This window comes from Hypomesus transpacificus, chromosome 10 (genome assembly GCF_021917145.1).
Source record: "Hypomesus transpacificus isolate Combined female chromosome 10, fHypTra1, whole genome shotgun sequence".
Taxonomy (NCBI): domain Eukaryota; kingdom Metazoa; phylum Chordata; class Actinopteri; order Osmeriformes; family Osmeridae; genus Hypomesus; species Hypomesus transpacificus.
In genome coordinates, this window is record NC_061069.1 from 10,243,118 (window position 1) to 10,267,213 (window position 24,096).

Below are 24,096 nucleotides of genomic sequence, written 5' to 3' on the forward strand. Positions count from 1 at the left end.
GCGAGGACTAGCTAGCTAATTGCTCCTCAGTTGAGTGGGAACTCTCTATTTGAAGGAAAAATCACCAACCACAAGCGTGACGACGTCATTAAACAAATTAAAATGTAAACTTAGAAAAGGGAGCAAGTTATTTGTAAAAATGAGAGATCATATTAACTGTTTTAATTATGCTTTCGATTTCCCTTGGTAGGCCTACTCAAGTATGTTTGGCCACATGGACTCCACGCACTAGATCGAAAGTAAAAGCACTCTAATGGGGCCTTGCTAGGGTATGCCCGACAGTAAAGTATTTGACATTATCTTACTCAAGTTTAATGGCGTTTCCTTTCCAAAGGCAGGTCTCTTACTTAACGTGTTGTCAGACCACATTGCACACATACCACACACATAAAATAGTCATAACTATTGATTATAGTTGGCTGGTGTTGCAGCCTACCTGTATGCTATTGTTTGCCATTGTGTTTTTGGTTTTGTTCTGCCCTAAAATATCTGAATCCCTATCTCCATCTCTACAGGAGGCCCTACGCTTCTTGTCAAATCATTGTTGTATGTTTTTTAACTTGCCTGGCAAAATCAAGATGAATATTCCGGCATGTGACTTACCAGGATCAAATATTGTGTAAATCTCTGTAGGGTTCTGATTAAAGAATGTAATGCAGACATAAAAAAAACTAAATGTGTATTGGTTGGTATCTCCTCCCACCACCACAGCCTAGCCCCCTCACAGTCACCTCCCTCTGTTGGTGTAGAATGAGTTTTTTTTCACTGGGGGGCACTCTTGCTATGTTAATATCCCATTCGGAGGAAATCTATACGGAGGAGTTGGCAATGACAGCAGTAGATTTAGATATCAGTCAGCTGAAGACTAGCTGGCATTAAAACATAAAGTAATTAGGATCTCAATAAATAGTGAACATGAAGAAAACTGAGGCAGGGCCAGGTTCATGGTTACAGTTTTAATTTAGGAAGCATGATGTCTAATGAACATGACTGTTTTGATTGCATTATATGAATGGTCAGTATCTAGTGCTCCAGTGAAAAGGAAAGACCTAGTGATGATTTGTGGAAAACACTTTCTTTGTTGCTTCACTTACATGAATGCATTAGACATACATACGAACATTGTGATCTGGTAACTCTTAGAATGTTTACAAAGCAGTAATTGGGTTCCGTTTTCCGAAGTCAAAGTCATGGTCAAGAAGAAGAGAATCCACATGTGTTTTCAATTGATTAAATATGAATTTAATTAGCATGTCTTTAAAATGTTTGAAGTCAACATTTTCAGCTAAGTGAAAAGTCCTTCAGTAGTGTCAGTCATGCAGTTGTCTGCCAATGAAAATATAAGGATGATTAAAACTACAATAGCAGGAGACAAAAAAACACTAAAGTCGATAATATTAAAATCATATTGCCGGAGGGAAAACATTTTATTGTTATAACATAATCATGAAATGAGTTCTATAAATATTGGTCTACAGCTTTTTTGTCTCTATTGTCTGTCTCATTACATTACATTTAGTCATTTAGCAGACGCTCTTATCCAGAGCGACTTACAGTAAGTACAGGGACATTCCCCCGAGGCAAGTAGGGTGAAGTGCCTTGCCCCAAGGACACAACGTCATTCTGCACGGCCAGGAATCGAACTTGCAATCTCCTGATTAATATCCCAATTTCCTAACCGCTCAGCCATCTGACCCCTCCTTAAAGGTCTGCATGTTTTTTGCTGTAAGAGTGTAATACCGTCTAAATTCCCAAATACCTCTCAGAAATTACCATTTTAATAATATTTCTTAGAGAAGTCCATCTGTTCATTCAGTTAGCAGGTTTTGTTAACCTCTCACTGCACATTGCAAGGCCGTAATCATAATATATATCCCCCTAATGTATGTCCCCCCCCAATATATTGATATAAAAATAAAAATATAAATGTGCTACAACAGGCAACCACGCACGCTGTCCGAAATTATCATAAGAAATGTAATTCGTCCCCCCCCTCAATGTTGACTCCATGGCTACGGCCTTGGCATATTGTATTATTTAACCTTCCCATTAGAGGCAAGTGCCTCGTTAAAAGCAACACTCATGGTGTTTAAAGAACTGAGAAAGTGATAAAAACTGACTGCAGCCCTGTATAGGAATGTAGTTAAAACTAATGAGGAATGATATTTCAGCCAGCCCACCTGCTCTTATGCGAGCTAGGCTGCTCCACTTCACCCACAAGCCGCTGTGTGTCATTCAGTCATTGCATGCACATGCTACTACATTGTTTGTTTTAGCTACAAACCAGACTTCAGTTAAATTACTGTCCAAGTCTGGGTGCACTTAATTTGTCTACCCACTGCAATTAAACCATCATTGGTGCCAGAAGTGCCAACTGTGAACGCAGCCATTTTCAAATGTGTTGATAAAATCAACCTCAGTAATAGATCTGGGTCTGCTTCAAAGTTGTAGGGGGAAATGAACGGCTGCATTGCTGGTTGTTTCCTTAATCTGTCTTTATCACTCACTCACCCTGATATTGAGAGTGCACGTGTACGTTGTGTGTGCAGGTACATGTGTGTGGGCATGTGTTGGCTGGGACCAGGCGTGTTAGTTTCAGGAAGTAAGAGATCAGAAAGGAATTTGAGGCGAGTGAGGTTCAAACCCCGCTGAACTGGCGGCTGGTGTTGCTGGTCCCAGATTCTTGCCTGGATAAGGAGGAAGACCTCCCAGACCTTTATCTCCAGGACTGTTAAAAATACCACTGCTCTCCTCAAACCTGTTTACATCAACAGATCAGATGGGAAGATAAGGAGTGTTCAGGCTAAGCAACACACCCGCCGCAGTCCTGACCAGGTCATCCACCTGCATTTAATGTCTCCTCAAAGGGGTGACGGTGTGTGTTAACATAGTTCCTCTGCTTGTTTCTTGTATTAGATCACTGTTTATTTGGGAGATTATTTTCCCCCTGCTCTTCCAGTCTTGGTTGAAAAGGTAAGTGTTTCAGGATAACAGCAGATGGGGAAGATCTGTTTGAGTTTAATCCTCAGAGACACTGAGAAGCTATAATCATTGAACTGTGTAATCAGTAGCAATTTTTCCCTGTCAAAGCAAACCTGTTCTCCTGAAAAGCCTCCAACATTTACTTCCTGGTCCAACTTTTGTGCTTGATTCAAAAGGAACAGACCCTTGATCCTGGAGAGATGTCTTCCATATGTCTGCATCCCTTAGCTTTACGACTAGATTAGCCATAAACACAGGGATTTGCCTGGGCTGAATGTATTGGGTTGAGATCTTAGTGATCTTTGTATTTTAGTCCGTGCTGAGGACTGTGTTAAAGTTTTAAGTGCATCTTTGTCTGTTTCTAAGTGTGTCGTTCAGAGTTAATTCTCCATTACTCAGTTCTAATTATATCATGGTCTGTTCTGACTGTATATATCGCTGACTGTGTTAAGATTATATGTGTCGGTCTACCTGAACCTGTGCTGTAAGTGTGCTATTAGAATCGTAGCTCAGTCTGGCCCAAGTGGCTGTGGTCAGTGTTTACAGAACACATCTGTTCCATGGAGGCTGACACTCAACAGAGGTGGATGACTGGGCCAGAGTATAAATACTCTCCATCTCTCCTCTCCACACGCGTAAATATTGCACATACCTCCAGAGGTATACGCTCTGCTACTGCGCTCGCTTTTCCAGTAAGCCTGCAACCTCAAATTGCTTCTTCTGCTTGAAGGGCGGTATTGGCGGAGACCTGAATGATAAAGCCCCTTTGTCAATGGTCAATCAGACACTCGTCTGGGACAGTCGTTGATTTGCACCAGAGGGACTGTCATGTTAAAATGACAATCACACCTTCTAGCACCCCCACAAGGCTGCAGTAGACCAAGTATGTGTGTGCAAAGGCATTACACTAGGTGTACTGCATGCACAAACTCTGTAAACCCAGTACATATACATGTTTTAACATTAAAAGTATTACTAGAATGTGATGCATACAAAAAAAAGAAAATAAAATCACATCAAACCGGAAATTAAAAGCTGTTAAAAAACTATATGTACATGAACACAACTTTTAATGATGATTTCAGAGTCTTCCTCGGTTCACCTTCCTCTTCAACTGTAGAGATCACCTCTCCAGAAGTGTGTCTTTAAAGTGTGATTGTCATTTTAACATGTCCCTTTTGTGCAAATCAACGACTGTCCCGGAGGACTGTCTGATTGACCAGTGACAAAGGGACTTTATCATTCAAGTCTCAGCCAATACAGCCCTACATGCTTGTCAGAGTAGCTTTGCGTCGACACTGTCCCCCATCACACAAACGGCCGCACGTACAAACACTTGTGGTTAGCAGGCGCATGGCTCTTAATCATCCTCTGGTTGTGGTTTCCACCCAGGCTGACAGGCATGTTCGTTTTTGTCCATCGATGGCTGCCATTGTTTCCAATTGCCTTGCAATCAGAACCAACCATTCACCAAGCCTCAACACGCTCTATTCTCAGTGTTTAAACTCTGAACCACTTGGGTTTGATTGGAGGTTGTTTGGGGGGGGGGGGGGGTTCATTTTCCACTGCAGAATGAGTTTAGATCGTTTCTCCCAGAAACGTTTTAGACAAAGACGTAATTATGACTAAAAAAGACAACAAATGATCTGGTTGGCTGATATATACGGAAGCCATCCAGAAGATGTGCAAAAGTGAGGGAGATGTGAGTCAGAGTGTGGTCCACCGAGGCCCTGTTAGGATCAGTTTATCATCCTTCGCCAACACGTCACTGCCCTCAACTTTCACAATAGCCATCTCCACGCTACACGCACTTTCTTTCTCTTTCTCTCTGCTTCTCTCTTTCTCTCATGCCCTCGCTCCCTTAGTCTCTCTCATGTCATTCTCTGGGAGGCTTTGGTTTCTAAATGAAGCCTTTGGACGTATTAAGTTTTACATGACACACACAATAGTGATGGATATTCAAACGACTAGTGCTTTTATAGTGTTTAAATACATTAACTCAGAGCGCCCATATAAAAGTCCCAACCAGTGCACGAGCACCAACGTAAACATCTGTTGTGTGTGCGTTTGTGTGAACAGGATTCTTTATCCTTCTACTAATGAGCACATCTGCCATTCACTCACCACAGAGGCCTGGTTTTCTGGACCTTCTAACCACAGTTACGGTTCCACAGTCATCTATAACGAAGAGCTGTTCAAGCAGTCATGATATAAACCGGCAAAGACAGTTTCACATTCCTGGTTCCTGGCCATCTTTTCTCCCACCCTGCTTCTATAGATTTGGAACATATACCAGTGGCTCACCCACTGTATACGACACACAGCCTCTACTGGGTGCCTCATATACTTTACACAGACCACTAGCCAGGCCCACCCAGCCCTGCTCAGTGCGACCTTGCCTTGTTAGGCTTAGCTGCCTGTCGGCAAACACTGGTTCTATAGAAGACATCTACAGAAGTCTGCTTCGGTATTGTCTTGTGTGTTTGTTGTCAACATGATCTCAACAATGGCCGAAACATCGGTCTGGTGGTGGGAAAATTCCTCTGGCTTCATGGGGCAAAACCTCCCTATTACCCATTGTGAGGTGGCCACCCACCCTTTCTACATGTGACTGGAAACCAAGGATTGTACAAGCTGTATGTCAGGCTTATACACAATTTACAATACAAGAATGAGGAGAGGAAAGGAGAACATGCAGTGAACTTTCTACAGGAGTCCTTCATTCAGTTTGATCAGCGCTCAGCTCCTGACATGTTTTAGATGTGAGTCATGCAGTCCTACTTTGTCCAAAGGGATTAGAACAGAGAAGAAGCATCTCTCATGTGGACCAAAACATGTTTCGTCTGACTCTGTGATGAGTACCATGACATGCCACAACTCACACACAAGTACACACACACACACACACACACACACACACACACACACACACACACACTACTATCACAATGCTATTCCTACCTCATCCCCAGATTGAGTTGCCTACACTGGTAAAACAAACATGGCTGCTGGTGAGGTTGATGGATGTTGCCTCTCGTGGGTTTGATGAGAACCTGATCCAGATTCATGTCAAAGCTCTTTCTCAATTGCTCTTTTGATCTTATCCTCCGTACAAAGCTGTTCTACTGTAGGTGTCCCAGGGGTGGCGGTTAGCGAGCAGACGGCATAACGTGTGGTAGGCTAGAACCGGTCTCATTAGCTACCCTAGGAGTCTAAAGTGCATTTACAATACATTTAGTTGATGCTCTGATCCAGAGCCACGTACAGTAAGTACAGGGACATTCTCCCGAGGCAAGTAGGGTGAAGTGCCTTGCCCAAGAACACAACGTCATTTGGAATTGTCGGGAATCGAACTGGCAACCTTCAGATTACTAGCCCGATTCCCTAACCGCTCAGCCACCTGACTCCCAGTAGCCAATGTTTCCTGTTGGTGTCGGAAGTGTGTGGTTGCGTAACTGTCGCATGCTTTATTTATTTTGCTGAACGATGATGGTGTCTGCATGTGTTATAAAAATGTTAACCTCTGTTAGTTTGAACACCTTTTTCTTGGAGTGTATCCCCTGTATAGCCTATAACCCATCAGCTATCTAAAAACATGCATATTTTCTAACGGTAGGCCTATGTATTTGTGTGCACATTTTTTTTGCATAGAGCTTCCAAATATGTTTATTCTAGAGTTCCGAAAAAATGTCCAGGATTCATAACAGGTTTTTGCACGCCATAACCTTACAAATCCAGCTGAAAGGAGTTTGTCTGTTTGACGGATGTAGGCATACTTCCATACTTTTCTTTCTCCACTCGTGTCCAAGAAATAACATTGTTAGCAAGTCGTACAGTTAGGTTGGGTGTGAACATGAAAGTTGTGCAAGGTGTGCGTGGCAAAGAAAGTTCTTCAAACCATCAGGCCAACACACGGTCCCAGCTAAATGTGGACTCAAGTGTTGCAGTGTAACATCTTCCCCATCGACCTCTTCCAGCCAACTGGCACATTTACATTTAGTGCCTTTCCAGAGCAACTTACAGTATACAGGGACATTCCCCGAGGCAAGTAGGGTGAAGTGCCTTGCACAAGGACACAACGTCATTTGGCATGGTTGAAAATCGAACCGACAATCTTCTGATTGAAAGCCCAACTCTCTAACCGCTCAGCCACCGGACACCACATTTGCGCATGAGACAGGCCCAAAACAACAGCGAAAAGAGTGAGAGCTTGACACAAGGATTGTGAGGCAAATTGAAAGACAGAAAGACAAACAAACAAGGTAAATAATGTACTGAAAGACCTGTCATGTCCAGGGATAACTCACCAAGCACTCACATATGCATGTCACATGATAATTGTTGGATGTTAGATGCAGACAGTTGTAGGTCATTTGCCACTGTCAGACCTGCAAGCGTGCCCACACACAACAAAAAGAAGCACACAAACGAGGAGCATAATACAATGATTACAATTTTGATCATATTCTGCTGTTGAGATCTTTCCTTTGTAGAATATACCCCTCGGCTTTATGGAGTTACGGTTGCGGATTAGTACAGTGGAAAAGGGTTTTCATTTCTTGTCATGGCATATCTGTTTATTTGAGTTTGCTGGGAAAACACGCTGCCAATGGATTCAAATCCAATGGATGCGGCCTGTGACTATTCAAGTGGGCCTGTGCTCTGCCAAATGAGCTGGTGTTTTTATTGCAGTGTCCCATGGAAGATTCTGGAAGGATGTGAAAGAGGATGTTCATGGTCTGAGGCATCTACCTTTACCTTTACAAACAAACACACAACCACACTTTATTCTTTGTGCCGCCGCCCCCCCCCCCCCAACACACACACACCCACACAAACAGCTACACGAACGCCCTGCAGACATTTCTAAGTAGCAGGTCTACTATCTGACATGCATGCTTTCCAATCCATCTTTCACGGTAACGCGAGAAAAAAAGATGACAATGTTTTCCTTGGAAGCAGAATACGTTTATTCAACAGTCAGAATATGTAGAATATCATACATGTAACGTCCACTTTGGCACCAATAGTTCAATAAATAAACATGTCCCTCTTTTTCAATGATGATAGCTAAATAAATAAACCATAACTTACTCTGCAATAAATATACATGATCTATTATACAGATGCATTGCATCAACTTTTACTGAAGTTGGTCATCATTGTCCAACACTGCCGGGAGAGGGGAGGAGAGGTAGAGAAGGAAAGGAGGGGGGAGGAGAGGTAGAGAAGGAAAGGAGAGGAGGGGGGAGGAGAGGTAGAGAAGGAAAGGAGGGAAGAGAAGAGAAGGTGAGGAGAAACCCTGAGGGGTGTTTAACTATCTAAACAATGAGGGGTCTTTATAACTCATAATGGCAAATACAGGGATAATCAATATAAAGACCAATACATATATTATATCAGCAACTTTAAGACAGCATGTTGCTCCTAAGCTGTTTTCTTTCATCATTTATAACAGGCCAAAATACATTGCATTTACTCAATGTCCTTCCGAAATACTGTGAATGAGATGGCCTCTGTAGCGCAGCACATACGTGTAACATGCCAGAGATATGTTCTTGAGTACATGCAGGGTTTAGGAGAGGCCAGTCCACCTACTGGTGCATTAATCTCATTGTTCAGACTATTTATAACGCTGTGTGTCTGCAGCTCGGCAGCTCTTGGACATAAACCTGACCTGTGTCCTCGGATAGACAAGCAAACAGGTCTGAGGTGCAGACTAGCTGTTGTCAAGGTTGGCTGTGGTTAGCCACGGAACTAACATGGGTGGAGATGCCGAAGTAATTGTTAAGAGGGATCCTGTTGTTTCTACTTAGCACACGTTGACTTGAGAGTATTAGGTCTGGAATTGGCCTGTTTCTCGGCTTAAAGACAGCAAGGCTTTTTAATTACCCCGTCACCCTAATGGTTTGATTGGGCTTACACTGTCTCTTTATCCTCATTGGCTGGATAACCTAAATGCTCCTAATGTTCTTGCTAAAACTGGGTTACTCTGGTACAGCTTTTGGCCCACAGCAACACTAAGAAGACAGAGATATTATGGACTTTGTTGCCGTTTGAATATTTTTTCTCAACCTCATGTGTAAATGTGGTATTTTGTTTATCCAAATGTGTGAGCTAAGCATGGCCTTTGTAACAGACAGACATTCTTTTCTCTTTTATAAGTCTGTGGGCAAATTGGTTGCTACCAAATGTACAGAATATGTGGCCACAAAGAACACATGGTTTGCCTTTTCTTTGATGAAATGCATGACACTAAAGTAGTGTTTAGGTAGAAGTGTAGAAAAACCAGACTACTGTGATGTGGAACAGGGAATCGCACCAGCCTCCATCTACCTAACGTCTGACAAACTGTACAGGGGGGCCACGCTGCAACACAGCTTAAGAGTCCTAGAACGACTTGCTGACAACAGTTCTGGAGCTATATTTGTGTCGCGTGGTGGATTTACTTGCTTTTCTTTCCTTTTGCATTCAGAACCAGGGCCCAATCGGGTGATAAAGGAGCTAAATAGATTAGAGTAGTCTATTATGGGATTTGCTCCGCGGGCCAGTTCAGGGTAAGACTGAAGCGCAAACCCCCTTTCTGCTACATTTACGAGCCGACCGTCACTCGCTTAATCGATAGCCCTGTCTAGATGGTCACAGCGGGAGAACACTGAGGCCCCGCCCACCAAAACTGACGTTCAAGTTTTGGTGGATTGCGTTACTGTCCCGGAACAGGCGCTTGCGTCGCAGTTGTTGTGTTTCACGAGACAATTTGATTGACCTGTGTTCCCTATGATCTCCGAGGGTGACCCAGATACTTTGTGTGTTTATCTGGTCGCTATGCACATCTAAAAGCTCAGTTCATGAGACCTCTACTGACCAGACAGCTCTGTGGTGAGGCTGTTATCAACCCAGAGGAAAGTAGATAATAAATGGTTGTCCTAAGAGAATGTTTCTCCAGGTAAAAAGCTTCCCCTAAAATGCTTTTAGCTGAGTAGCGGGATCACATGTGATAATGTGTTCCTCTACATAGAAACGTTCAACATAAATGAGGTAGATATATGTGGTATCTGGTCATGGCTGGAGATTCCATGATGTGGTCCAATGTCTGATGTCATGGAATGATGCACTTGCTGTACAGGATGTCCAGAAGCGCATGGCTCCTTCCCTGGTCTCTCTCTCTCATGCACGGTCAGACAAACGGTAACTTAAACTATTTTAAATCACCCATTTGTTCCCTGTAGAGAAAACTTCTCTAATAACCTTCTAACCCCTATGTAGTTTCAAACATAGCCTAATTATTTACAGATAATAGTTGGGAGTTTATGTATTTATTTTTTAAAGGTATTTCTACAACTGACAACTGAATGCACGCTTTAGGAACCCTTTTAACTGGGCGCAAAATGTTTCTTAGCGGTTCAGTCGCGCAGACAGGGTGGCGATCTTAGCCCTACTGTACCCTAGTGTTGTGAGTGAATGACTGTGGTGGCCTCCTCCTATAGTAAGGTTTATAGTCTGTAGACACTCTGTATAGAAGCATGTGTATGTGGTATCAAAGCAGCATGGCATGGAGGCATGCACGTCTTAACAAGTCATACCACGGAGAACGCCTCAGATGACTAATGAGACCGAGGCTTCCCCACACTGCAAGTCACACTCTGAGAGAGTATCCCTTGGAAGGCAAAGAAAGCATATTTTTTGTTGTTGAAAGCAGAGCAGGGAGGAAGTCACACTGTTGCTTTCCTCCAGGAGCAGTTCTGGTATTTCCTGTGTCGTCAGCCGTTGTCAGTGGTGCACACGACCCACTCTGGTCTCCCATTGGCTCCCCCCCGAATTGTCAACCATGTGACCAAGAGGACGGTCTAATGCTCCCAGAGACGTGGCCCCCCTCAGGGCTTCCCCACGAGCGCTCCATTCCCACCCCCCTCTGCTACACTCCTGAAAATGGCCGCAGCTGTGCCAAATTCCACACAGCTGGCGCCCAGCAGACGGGACACATCATACGCAGCCGCAGTCCAGGGCAGAGTAATTGCCCAGCTTCACGTATCTGTTGTCGTTATCCAGGACGTAGTCGGTCTCGTAGGCGGTGGGCCGGCAGCAGGGACTGCGGTCCCTACGGGAGATGCCTTTCCTCTTCCACTTCTTCAGGATGAGGTCGTAGTTGCGGCGGTTGGCCTTACAGGTGCCGCTGCAGAACTGGAAGCTGATTGTCTCGTCGCTCTCAAAGCCCAGCCCCAGTTCACTGACCATGATGTTGACCACGCGCAGGGAGCACGGCTTCACTCCCTTCTTGGCCCGTTTAGTCCGTTTGCCCAGGCGGTCGTCGTGTCGTGCCTGGCGTCGGGTCTTCCTGTCCACCAGGCTGCCCACCACCTGCCTCAGCTCGCCCTCCGTAAAGGTCTGGAACAGGTGCATGACTGAGGGGAGGAGAGGAGACGAGAGGAGACGAGAGGAGAGGAGAGGAGGGAGGTTTGGGTGTAAACACTGAAATCTAAGGATCTTGACAGCTCCATGCTATTGAGTGCAAGGCATGGAGAGTAATACAGCCTTTTGATGCTACGGCATCATTCCTGCCAACTGAAGCATGGAAGCTGAACCCTCTGTGTCGTGTGAAGATGAGTCCACAACCTGGGGGTAGCATGACAAGCTGGGTGATTAGAGGGGTTGATCTTGCGCAACTTAAGTCAAGTGGGGGGAGTCAAGTGGCTGAACGGTGAGGGAATCGGGCTGGTAATCTGAAGGTCGCCAGTTCGTTTCCCGGCCGAGCCAAATGACGTTGTATCCTTGGGCAAGGCACTTCACCCTACTTGTCTCGGGGGGAATGTCCCTGTACGTACTGTAAGTCGCTCTGGATAAGAGCGTCTGCTAAATGACTAAATGTAATGTAAATGTAATGTTAACTGACCTGGGAAAGCTCCACACAAAAACACGAGGTGTGTGAGGTACTGCATGTGTTGCTGACAGGTTTCTGTCAGAGTATGAAGGTTTGGAGCGTCTGTCAAGGTGAGGTGTTTGGCTTGGTTTAACTCATTATCAGCACAAACATGTTAAACAGTGTACATACAACAGGGTGTGCTAAAGGAAGTTCTAATGACCAACCTGCCCTGACCTGCACTGGCCCACTTAAAGAGTGAGCTCTTTCCCTCTCTCTTTCCCTGTCTCTCTATCTCTCTCTTGCTCTCTCTTTCTCTCGTGCTATCTCTCCCTGGAGCGTGTGCCTCATGTTTTACATCTCTGCATCTTTTATGTGATATGTGGCCATGAATACTGCAGGTCCAGTGAGGCCTTGGGGAAGTGTGACAGGCATTTCACCACCTCCCACTAAAGATGGTCCTAACCCGGTATACTGAGACCCAGTCTGACAAATGTTGTAGTGGACTGTTTGGTTCTGACATGGGGCCTGGGTTTGGTTTAATCCCTGTGGCTCGAACTGACTAAACCACTAACCACGGTCTACATATTTGGTTTCTATCCCCATTCTTACTATGAAGATGAAGACGGAATATTTGACTAGATGAAGTATTTGGCAGCCAATCCCATCAAGGCTTTCTTGACCACCCAATCAAACCACAGCCAGAGAGGAAGAAGAGGGGCACGGTGGACTTACGCTCAGTCAGAATGGAGCTCATCCCGTCTGTCGACCGCGCTCTCCGCTGCCGGCTGGCGCCCAGTGGGGAGGAGGAGGAGGAGGATGACGATGAAGAGGCGTGCGAGGAGGAGGAAGAGGCCCAGGCAGGCTGGTGACTGGGCGCCGTGGGAACCATTATGTCAGTGATGAAGAAGGCCAGTCCTGCGCCACACAGAGTCAAGGCAATGGCAGCACACTTCCATACCTTCATCTTAGAACCAGTAGGAGCATTGACACTCTGGAACAACAAACAAACAAACAAGTTGGTAAACAACAGACACGCCCCACACATGTCAATAACAATGAACGCGTGTGAACAATGACAAAACAGCAACAACATGCCATCTCTGGCAGACATGGTTTGGAAGGCCACGCCAACTCAATCGTCTGCCGCTAGGCCAGGAGGATGTGGGCCTCTAGACAAGTGCTCTCTCACTTTCAGCAGCTCACAAAGGTCACGTGGCGTGTTTGAGTCTATGTTTTGATGTTGCTGTAGATCAGAACACGCTCTGTCTGGGCCTTCTCAGAGTTACAGAGAGACAGGGGTCCCCTCCGTTCCAGCCCCCTACACACACATGAAAAGACAATTAGCAGCCACACACACACACACGTGGTCACATACAGTTGCACAAAAACACACACACTTTCGTACTTACACTTTCACATACACATACACACACACACGCTGCCATTGCTTCGGAAGATTTATCTAGTCCCAGAGAGTGTCCCCTGCAGCCTTGTCAGGTATCTGAATAGAGTCAGATGGCTGAGCGGTGAGGGAGTCGGGCTAGTAATCAGAAGGTTGCCGGATCGATTCCCCACCGTGCCAAATGACGTTGTGTCCCTGGGCAAGGCACTTCACCCTACTTGCCTCAGGGGGAATGTCCCTGTACTTACTGTAAGTCGCTCTGGATAAGAGCGTCTGCTAAATGACTAAAATGTAAAATGTAAATGAATACACAGCTTTGGAATCCTGCCTCGTTTCTCTCTCTCTCTCTCTGTCTCTGTCTCTCTCGCTCTCTCTCTAAGCATGTGCTGCATTAGTTTACAGAAGAACCAGAACCATGCTGTAAATCTGTAACCTTGGAACTGCAGACAGACACACACAAAGTAGAACACACTCGCGTAATTGGTCACACCGATCTTACGGATGTAAAGCAAATATATTTGAACGGAAATGTGCCGCAGTGAGATGTTGGACTTCTATAGGGGGTGGAAGTAGTCTCTGGTTTGATTTAAAGCCGGTACATGTGGGTGAAAGCTCTCTCTCATGTGCCTTCCACTACAGCAGCATGGGTTCCACACAGTGATCTGTCTGGCTTGAATTAAACTCTCTGGACATCCACCAGGGAATGCAGACCCCTCTGTAGCCCGAACACAGCTATTGTTTGGTGGGGTTGATGCAGTTCTTTTCTTCAGATTTGTTTTTTGATATAGCTTTGGTCTAGCTTTCTCAACACCAATGTGCCGGTTGTGAGTGTAAGCTTGGCTCTCTGCACCTGTGTGCACCTGTTGTCTGAAGGCTAAGGTGAGGAGCTAAAAGGATGAAGTCATTACCAAAACCTGTTAATGTCTCACACACCAAAGCCTGCTTGACCTTTTCACTATGTTTTGTTTCATCCTACTTAAGGTGTGTGTGTGTGTGTGTGTGTGTGCGTGTGCCTGCGCGTAAGCGTGTGGGCTTGTCTGAGTGTATGTATGTGTGTGTTCGTGTGTTTTAAACTTTTTCTCCAGACCAGGAAGCGGTAAACTGACACAAACTGAGGATATATCCAGACCAGACCAGAGTGTTTTGCCAGACTGGACATAGGGGTTGGGGGGCTGTGTGTGTGTGTGTGTGACTTGTCTTGTCCTACTCTAAGCCCTGGCCAGTCTGCCTCCTTATGGGTGTTCAGACAGACGAGGACTGAGGGTTTGGCTGAGTAGAAGATAACATACACAATCTGGTGGCGACCTTCTCGTTGCTACCAGGTCATTTGCGGTGAACCCACACATCGCAACCGTTACCGTAGCTACCACAGAACTCAGACAAACTGTTGTGAAACACTAACAATGGTTTTCAGCCTAGAAAACAACATCTTCCTGCAGCAGGAAGAGCCAGAGTTTGAGTCCGACTGTGTAGCAACCCCTCGGATTCCCTTAGACTGTGTTCCAGCACAGAGTGTGAAACCTGGCTGCCAGTGAGAGCACTGAGAATGAACCTGAACAAGCTGGAGATCCAGGCAGCCTACTGCAGAACCTCCTCTAGAGTCCCCCCCGCCCCAATCATCCCCAGAGATCCCCCCACCACCTCTGAAACAGCACTTTCTTCAGCCTTCACCTGCTCAATCTCTACATCTCAGTCCTTGATGGGCTTCTTACCGCACTTCACACACACACACGCGCGCGCTCACACACACGGACACAGACGCACACGTTGCCACACGTACACATGCGCGTGCACAGGACTTGGCCCAGTGGAGCAGGATCTTTTATCATCGTCTCTCTCTCTCTCTTCATAAAAGAGTCATTAACTTCATAACGGAGGACTGACCTACACGCCTGGGCGACCGAAAGGCTCTAAAGCTACACTCTGAATCCTATCAGGGCTCTATGCTTGAGTGGAGAGGCTGTTCTGTGGGGAGCGAGGCGCAGGCGTTCCAGCCGGGAGCTAGGCTTCTCCAGGGGTTCTCATTGTAAATGTTAAGAGGCCTCCATTGTCCTGTGCTGAAGAGTGATGCAGGAGCGATAGCGCTGACTAATTCATCCCCTCCTTCAGAGTCTAAATATATCTGAGGTGGTGACCCCCTGGGAGACGGTTCTGTCTGTGTGTGTGTGTGTGTGTGTGTGTGTGTGCGTGTACATGTATGTGTGTGTGTGTCTGTGTGTAGTTGTACCGTATTTCTTCGATTAAAGGCCGCCCTCAATGAAATCCGCACCCAAAAAATCTGAAAACTTCTATTTAATTGTTTAAATTAAAACACAGTATTTATTACACAAGTAAATCACAAGTGCTGCTGGTGAGTTCTTTTTGCACAGCTTTCTGTTGAAAGATTAAGTGTAACAACGTTTTGGCATGCTGTTACAGATTTCTATACAATGTAAAACACTTGTATTTGAGACAGTTAAGTACTACCGACGCACACCTAATTGATAGCCAATGAGAAAGGGAGTTGCCGCACACATAGACAAACAAAGAACAGACAAGGAGGTCAGCGGTAGTAATTGAAACCTCTGTTTCAACAGTTTGAAATACAAATAATACGAATTACGCAGCCAAGTCTAATTGGCGGCGTGATTCATTTGTCACAATACCAACAACAAAGCATTGTAAGTGGAGTCTTTGTAAAAGCGTTATGAACGGTTCGCATTTGTAGGCTACTTCCGACTAAACGCGCGGCTACAATTTTACACTAGGCTTTGTGTTTGACCTCCGTGTCTATTCTTTTTTATGGTTGCACTGCAGCTACAATTTACTAAATCTCTCTTACTAATTAAACGCCGCCCCTCGAATAAACGACGCCCTTGAATAAACGCCGCACCAAAAATGTACATTGTGTAATAAACGCCACAGCGTTTAATCGAAGAAATACGGTATGTGTGTGTATGTGTCTGTGTTCATGTGTCGGGAGTCCTTCTGTTCTCCGTTTTTTTTCCGGACTCCAAAGCCCTGTTTTAATCCCTCATTCCTCCACAGCGATTAACCTGAGGCTGCACAGTCACCTCAGGTGGGTCTGAGACATCTTGGACGAGACTGAAAGACACAACTATTTCAAGCTTCAGAAATAGGTGCCAGGCTACTTGCATATCTACTGTAGGACAACATGCCAAATTGAGGTATCATTACAGTATCTATCAGAATTTCTATGTCCTCAAAACAGGCTCCATCATGTTAACAATTGTTTCTTGTAATAACTTACAATAGAAAAACAAACAGCATCATTATTCACTTACAGCTATCCACCCCCCCCCCCCCCCCCCCCCCCCCCCCACTCCCCTTCAGAAGAACACAAGGCTAGTCTCACAGGAAGGTTTGAAGAAGCCTTAACTTTGAAAAGTCTGTGTTTCTAGGAGTGTACAAAGGAAATGAAATAAATCAGTTTGATTGGTATTTACAGAACATTGTTAACGTGGTGAACCGAGGAAAAGGAACCGAATTGTGCCCCACCGAGACTGTCAAGGGTGTCCTTGAAATCTACTCTTGATCCACAATAGAGTTGAGGAGCCTCTCTTCCGCTCTGAGAGGTTCTCAGGCTGGAACAACAATAGAGAAGGTAATTCGGACCATCTGTCTGTCTCTCATCCAGTCTGCTGGCTTTATCAGCTGGCTGCCATCTCTCCAGATGAAGTACAGTGAGTATTAAATCCAGCCATATATTTCCACGAGACCTCACGTCTGGGCACAGATGAAGTGGGTTCTCAGAGAATGTATAAACACGTGTCAAAGAGGGGCTTATTTCAGTGAGTGAGGGGTATCCAGGCAGCAGATTCTCGTCAGATCTCACGTACTACAAATTGGTGGGTGGGATTTTACACTGTGAGACACTGTGACCCGCCAGTCTCCTTGTGCTGACTCCATTTCAGTCTGAGAGATGGAGGGATGGAGGGTGACTTGTGAGTGGAGGGATGGAGGGATGAGGAGAGGCTGAGTGGAGGGAGGGATGGAGGGTTGAAACAGGAAGGAAGAGGGAGGGAGAGGATGGACACCCCCCTGCTGGGGCACGTTGTTGAAAGGGAAGATGGAGGGCAGGCAACTCTGCTCTGATTGGTGGAGAGGTCAAGGGAAATACCAGCAGGTTCCCCTGGGTGGTATCCCTCAGATTTGGGGGAGAAGGTCAAAGGTGTCAGCTCACATCCAGGGTCAAAGTTTGTGTTGCTTTGGACACCAACTGAACAGCATGTTCCCGGCTCAGATTAGCCATTGATGACCAGTTTGTACTGTTCTGCGGTTAACAGATGCCATGCATGATGTCCAGACATCTTGACATGAAGGACACATTGGAATGTTTTCTTTAATAGCCAGATATGGCTTCTGCCCTCAACTGATGAAGCCATGCTTGATCTTTCCCCAGCTCTAGTCTAGCTCGTCTCAGAATGATGACCTCATAGATGGAACACAAGCATCAGCAATAGAGGTCCTGACCCCTGGTGTGGAGCAGAGGCTGTAGGGAGGAACCTCTCCTCTTCCTTGGCCATCCTCTCACGCCGGCCCCAAGGCCCTCGTCTCCCGAGACTAATGCCTTCCATAACGCGAAACTCCAAAACATGAGTGAAAGCCGTCATACAAAATAATGGTTTTCAGAACGTCTCTCTCGAGTGGAGGTGAGAGATCGGGGAGTAAATTTGATTGATTTCTAACACATAGCCACGGGTCTAAAGTGTCGATGCGATATTTCACGCTGATGATTCTTTCACAACTCTATCCTTAAACCTTACACACATCCTCATGTTTCACTTGACTTGATGGCTCTGGCTCAAAGATCTCAAAGACAAATGCATAGCACATGTCAGGGAAGTTGTATCAACATTCAGCTGCAGGCGTTCAATGAAAACTGTGACTATGACAGTCTGTGTCACTGGAGTAGTCACAAGGTTATAAGAGGCCATTGTTTACATTGTGCAATATTTGGATGGCCTTGTGTTTTTGGATCCTTGTCGTCTCTCATCAAGAAACGATCTTTCTCCATCACAAACAATTATACCAGGCCTAACTAACGTAATTGAGCAGCGCATCAGGTTTCTCAACCTGAAACGCCCTGCCAAGCCGAAGCCTCTATCATTTCACCTTCTGGACCATCTCTTGCGGTTTAAGACGTGGTATTTTCACAAACAGAGCAGCTTCACCATCCCGCGGTTCCAAACCACCGCTGCTATTCCTACCACTCCAGAGATGACCGGCTCAGATGATGACTCAAAGACGGGAGATTTGGAACGCTATGAGCTCCATTCAGAGAGTCTCTGTTGACAATTCACAGTCCAATCAACTGAGAGGGAAAAGCCACGCTGGCCTGACTGTCTAAGATCGTGGCTGCTTTGTATACATTGTCCTGAGTAAGAAAAGACCGAAGTGGCGGACACAATGAGCTGTTTTCATTTCCGACAGAAGGAGGGAAGGGTTGGCTTGTGTGCGACGAATGCGTCCACCGTGCCTCGGGGTTTCCACATTCATTCGGATCCTCTCTCGTCACCGCTGTTTGTGTTTGTTTATCTTAGCAAAAGAGGCTACCACCGTCCTCATCTCGCATTCTGCCTCCTGTGGTTCACTGTTGGCAGCCGGTCAGGCCAGTTGACTCACTTAAGCCACCCTGGTGAACCTGGAATCCACAGCTGTGTTCCGGAAGGGTTTCTCTATTTCCTCGGGCCCCCTCTCGTACACCCGGAGATTCGACCGCGGGAGAGCGCGGCACTTGATGCTCTCCCGTCGAATAGTGACCATGTAAGATATTGCGAGATCACAGAGAAGTGGCGTCCGTTTCTCAGCAAAAGCGATCCCCTTCCGAGGGGTTCTTTCGCCTCAGTCTTAGACGTCGAGAGGAGGATGGAAAAACGTTTATTTTCTCTGAAAATTATCACAGCTGGAGAATAGATATGAGACACAAGTGAACAACAGTCCTCTGTTTGTCTCGACTTAAACTAAATAAACCAGCCGGATCCATACTCTCTCGATAACCATCAGTGATGGACACATTTATTTAAGCAACAAAACTGTATAAACTACAACCACTCTGAAAAGGCAACATGATCAGAGTTGAGACAGTTGATACGTAATACAAAAGGAACTACAAGGGGAACATCAAGAGTGTATAAGGCCTGAGTTGGGCCTCTGGGTCAGGTAAACAAACCAAGAGTTCTCTCTCGGACTAAACTCTAGACATGACCCCGCTGGAGGTTCTAACCCTGTCAGAAAACCAGCCAACGACCGCGCCGTATGCAGTTCGATGGGGAATTCGATGAGTTTTTTTTGACCCACATAGGTTTGAGTGTTCTTTCTGGTTTGCATGGATGACGTTCAGTTATGCACTATCCCCTGCCTCCTCCCCTCAGCCTGGGGCTTGAACATGTGTGAAAGCCCAAGGGCTCACACATGGACTCCGATTGGCCGGTGTTCAGTTTATTGCATCATGAACGGATGTGCTTTGTAATTGATTATGATGAGGGTAATAATTCTGTTATTATTATTATTGTAAATGTAACAACGTTACATGTCAAGGCACTCACTGTTTTTTTCTATCTGTTAACCTACTCAACTTCCAGCTACACTAAACAGAGATCAACAAGACTTTAGGATCATTTTCAATCAAATCATGTGGTCAATGCTTCATCTCATACTGGTGCAAATTATCGATAGTATTTGATCTGATTCAGATCTTAATAGCGTCAGGTGAGTTCGCCCACAGTCACCTTGATGAAGTAAACCCCTCTGGTGGACGGAGAGAAGGTAGATCAGTGGGGTACAGGGGACTTAAATCACTGTTTTCCTGAAAGTAACCAGCTGCCCTGTGCCCTAAGCCGGATTGTTACCAAGGTTACAGCAGTTGAAGAGCTCAGAGATAGAAGGTTTAGCCTGCCATGCCCACGACTCTCTCTGCACGTCACCCTGAATTCACTCAAAGGGTTCAAGTCCTCTTGCGTGTTGACTGGTAAAACTGCTGGCAAGAGTGTTAAGTGTTGCCACAGGAGAGATCTCCAGCATTCTGTTGTGTTCCGTTTCACAAAACGTATTGTTTAATCAATAATCAAACAGAATATGCGTCATGTTGTTTACTGTTACCAGTTCATAAGGTCATTTTGTATAATGTGAAGAGAAACAGTCAATTACACTGACAGCAATCCAGACCTATTTGGCACTTGGCATTTGAACACAATATCCCGACATACCAGGTTGACCTCCTAAATCCGCATGGTACCGCTAACTTTAGCCACGGATCCTGAATATGCTGAGTGAACCTGTTAAGGTTACCACAACCAACACCATTACGTAGCTAGCCAGTTCTGTAGTTGTCCTGATGTTTAATTTAAGCCAGCCTGGAGCTGTGATTACTGCCCTGCCCTCTAAGCCTGGGCTTACTGCACCTAAAGAGGATCCAGGGTGTCCTTACCGTGCGCCCGGCTTATCCAGACCCGTCACTGTGTCCCTCTGAGCTGACCTCCGGGGGGGACCACATGGGACTGTAGCCCGCAGTTGTCAGGGTCCCGGGGGGTCCACTTGGATCAGAACCACAACAAGGAGTCACGGGTACAGTCAGGTCGTCTCCTGGTCAGTGAGACCGTGGATCGGGGGGGGGGGGGGGGGGGGGGGGGGGGGGGGGGGGCGGGGTTGAGATGGGGACGGAGGGGTTAGCGAGGGTTGAGCCCGAGTCCGACACTCTGGCCCGGTCTGCTGATATTGCCGCTGAGGTTTTTCATCTGGTGATGTTCTGGAGACTTCCAGGCGACAGGCTGGTGTACGATCACCTGCAGAGTCCCCATAGTTCACCCCACAGAGGGCATTAGCGAAGGGTCTGGGTTCCACTACCTACCCACAGTTAGCTGGACCGACTAAGGGAAACCACACAAGCAGGGGCGGTGCTGTTTTATTCCCCCCCTCACAAACAAGCCGCTTGGCTGTCAGCTACACCAGAGTTGCCAGCCCCTCGCTCTGCTCCTCCAGAACCTCTTATGGCAATAAACATCCAGAGGTACTCCTACAAACCAATGCTGGGAAGGAGAACTTAGAAACTCAGAGAAAGAAAAAATTGAAAAGCTACCTGAATAGTTAGAAATATTCCACTGTGAGAGCTGGGAGGTGGTGGTTATCTTTTTTTCATGCAGGGCTGAAATATGGTAGAATCTCGTGAGAAGAACTTTTTAAGTCCCAGATCCAGATGAGAAATATCATCCTGTTCATTTTTGTCAGTCCAGAACTTTCTCCAACAAGACAAGACAGCTGCGCGCGCGAGAGAGAGAGTGAGGCGTTCCTGCCGAGATTCCTTCCTCGCTGCCTGGAGAGGAGGGAGAGAGAGGATGGATGGTTGATTAGTGTTTAGACTGGTCGATCTCCTAGATATCAGGTCCTGTAATCCTCTAATGTGCTCCAACAGACCACAGCTCAAACCAAAATAAGTACCTTTTTTTTTTTGTCTCTGAAATATATCAATGTGCGTCACTCAAGGTGAATCCTGCTCTGGCTCCAATTCAGAGAATGCCAATTCTGTCTTCACTCAGACAGACACTATCTCTCCACTCTTAAACGCGGGAGAGTGTGAGTGAGAGAGGAACACACACACACAGAGAGACAGACAGAAAGAGTGCGAGCGCGAGAGAGAGAGAGAGAGAGAGAGAGAGAGAGAGAGAGAGAGAGAGAGAGAGGTAGAGAAACAGAAAAAGAAAGGGGCAACCACAACTCTGAGTCACTCTGGCTGAAGAAAGCATGTAAGTTCGGCTCGCTTTGATGGAAACTTCCAAAAAACTAAGTGTTCTGCCCCCTGGCTTGGAAAGAGTGTCAAGTGCTACCTGTCATACGCAGAGAGAGTGGCAGCCGGGCGGGCGGTCTCTGGAGCGGCGTTCCCGTCAGAGAGAAGCTGTTTCCTAGGGCGTCCTGGAGAGCGAGCTAGGGGAGTCTGTAAGCCGGGCAAGCAGCTGCCGTCTCCGTGTAGCGGTGGACTGAGGAGAAACAGAGGGATGGACAGGACGAGTGGGAGGAGGAGGGGGAGGCGGGGGACTAAGGGAGGACGGAGGGAGGGAGGGAGGGAGGGAGGGAGGGAGGGAGGGAGGGAGGGAGGGAGGGAGGGAGGGAGGGAGGGAGGGAGGGAGGAGGGAGGGATTGCTCGGTTGCATCACTCCTTTGCCCCTCTCCTTCTCGTCAGTCCCCACTCACGGAAACAGGCATTGACAAACAACAACAACCTCCCTAACGCCACCCCCCCCCCCCCTCCTACTCACCCAACACCAACACACATAAACACAGACATACAAAGAGACACCCCCACCGCCCCACCCCACCCCCCCCACCGCCCCCCCCCCACACTCACACACAGACAAACACACAGTAGCTTTATCTTTTAGAATGCCCCCCCCCCCCCCCTTTCTGTTTCAGGCTGACAGACTGACTGACCTCTGCTCCAAGGAGAAAGATGCATAATGCATGCTAGCATTAGCAGAGCCAAGAGAGTCTGTGACATCACGCTTCGAGTTACTCAACCCTGCACTCTTCAGCCTGGTCTTGATTCATTCAAAAAAAAAAATCGAATGAACCAGTATGGTAAATACCAGTATTTTATTCAAAGTAGACTCTTTCAAGTTCTTCGTCTATCAACCTTGGTGTTTACTTGTCTACCTGCATTCAGACATGCCAGAGGCTCCTCCCTGTGACAGAAGCTGCTCACACCAGCCCCACCTGGGCAGGGGAAAGGGAGGTGCGGACAGGGGTGTGGTTCTCTCAGGTAATCTTTTCATTCACTCCCAATGGGTTGTTTAATGGTATCCCATTAGGGCTCTCTAAGTCATTCTTGTTTTACTTAAATGGTTTCTCTGATGTCGCTTTGATTTGGATCCCAACTGTACATTCAGGATAATCGCTTGATCACGGAGGTTCTGTAATTCATAAAGAGATGATTGCACGCGCGCGCGCACACACACACACACACACACACGCCAAGAGTGTCTGGATGCGGATCAGTCTGGGAGGAAGGCTTTGATGGAAAGTCCGCTCTGTTTACATACATGTGGATTGAGGCACAATCCATGGCAAGGTGCCTGGGTCCCCTAACATTCCAACCCTGATGCGGCTCAACCGCAGACGGATCAAAGCCATGTTTACATCCTCTCACTCCCGTCTCCCATAGATACTGCATGCACAATTAGGTTGGCATGGGTGTGGCAGTCAGAATGGAGTTGAAATGGACGACTGTGGCGTGTTTGTAGAAGTCATTGACTCACACCCCCTGTTCAGAGGAAGTGTTATTGTGGAAACGCTGAGTCGGATTCAGAGAAAGTGGGAGAGGTTGCCCCCCCCCCCCTACTGAGACACCTTTGAACGAGCATTAAGTAGCAGAGGTGGTTTGTCGTGTGAAAAACCCAAATCAAGCCTTCAGAAGATGTTTTTTTGGTCAGGTGGAGATCTGATATACAAGGTTCATTTTGAGTGAGGTTTCTATGATGTAAATAGGTGTTGACTTTGGACTCAGATAAGTGAGGTTTAGCTTTGTTCAACATATTTCAAGGCAGCAAGGTATGTAAACCTACAAAACTGCCTGACCTCCATCCCTGGGCCCAGACCTCTTCCAATTAGTAATGTCAAGGATGGAAAATTGGAAGGGAAAACTGTGAGTGTGAGAGTCCCTATGTGGAAGGGTCTCCAGTTACTGTTCTACAACAAGATAGCCAAGGTCTGTAACTATAGTAATGCCTCTGCTCTGTGTGTGTGTGTGTGTGTGTGTGTCTGAGTGTGTGTCTGAGTGTGTGTGTGTGTGTTGTCTCTGGCAGCGTCGGGATGCAGGACTTCCAGGCAGGTGGAGTCCACTGAGGTCTCCGATCTTAGATAA

At 46.5% G+C, this 24,096-nt stretch overlaps 1 protein-coding gene across 2 annotated transcripts; it reads right to left on the reverse strand.

The window, feature by feature from the left end:
- Window positions 1-9,081: 9,081 nt before the first annotated feature.
- nrtn (neurturin) lies at window positions 9,082-22,893 on the reverse strand. Of its 2 annotated transcripts, XM_047028278.1 has the most exons (6): window positions 22,668-22,893; window positions 22,067-22,216; window positions 21,322-21,555; window positions 20,674-20,828; window positions 12,575-12,833; window positions 9,082-11,384 (listed from the first exon to the last, which is right to left on the reverse strand). In XM_047028278.1, exons 5-6 carry the CDS (start codon window positions 12,804-12,806, stop codon window positions 10,966-10,968), a joined length of 651 nt encoding a protein of 216 aa, XP_046884234.1. In that variant the 5' UTR covers window positions 12,807-12,833; window positions 20,674-20,828; window positions 21,322-21,555; window positions 22,067-22,216; window positions 22,668-22,893; the 3' UTR covers window positions 9,082-10,965. The 2 variants fall into 2 exon arrangements, with proteins under 2 accessions (XP_046884234.1, XP_046884233.1); XM_047028277.1 differs by lacking the exons at window positions 20,674-20,828; window positions 21,322-21,555; window positions 22,067-22,216; window positions 22,668-22,893 and having other exon boundaries at window positions 12,575-13,181.
- Between the last annotated feature and the right edge of the window lie 1,203 nt (window positions 22,894-24,096).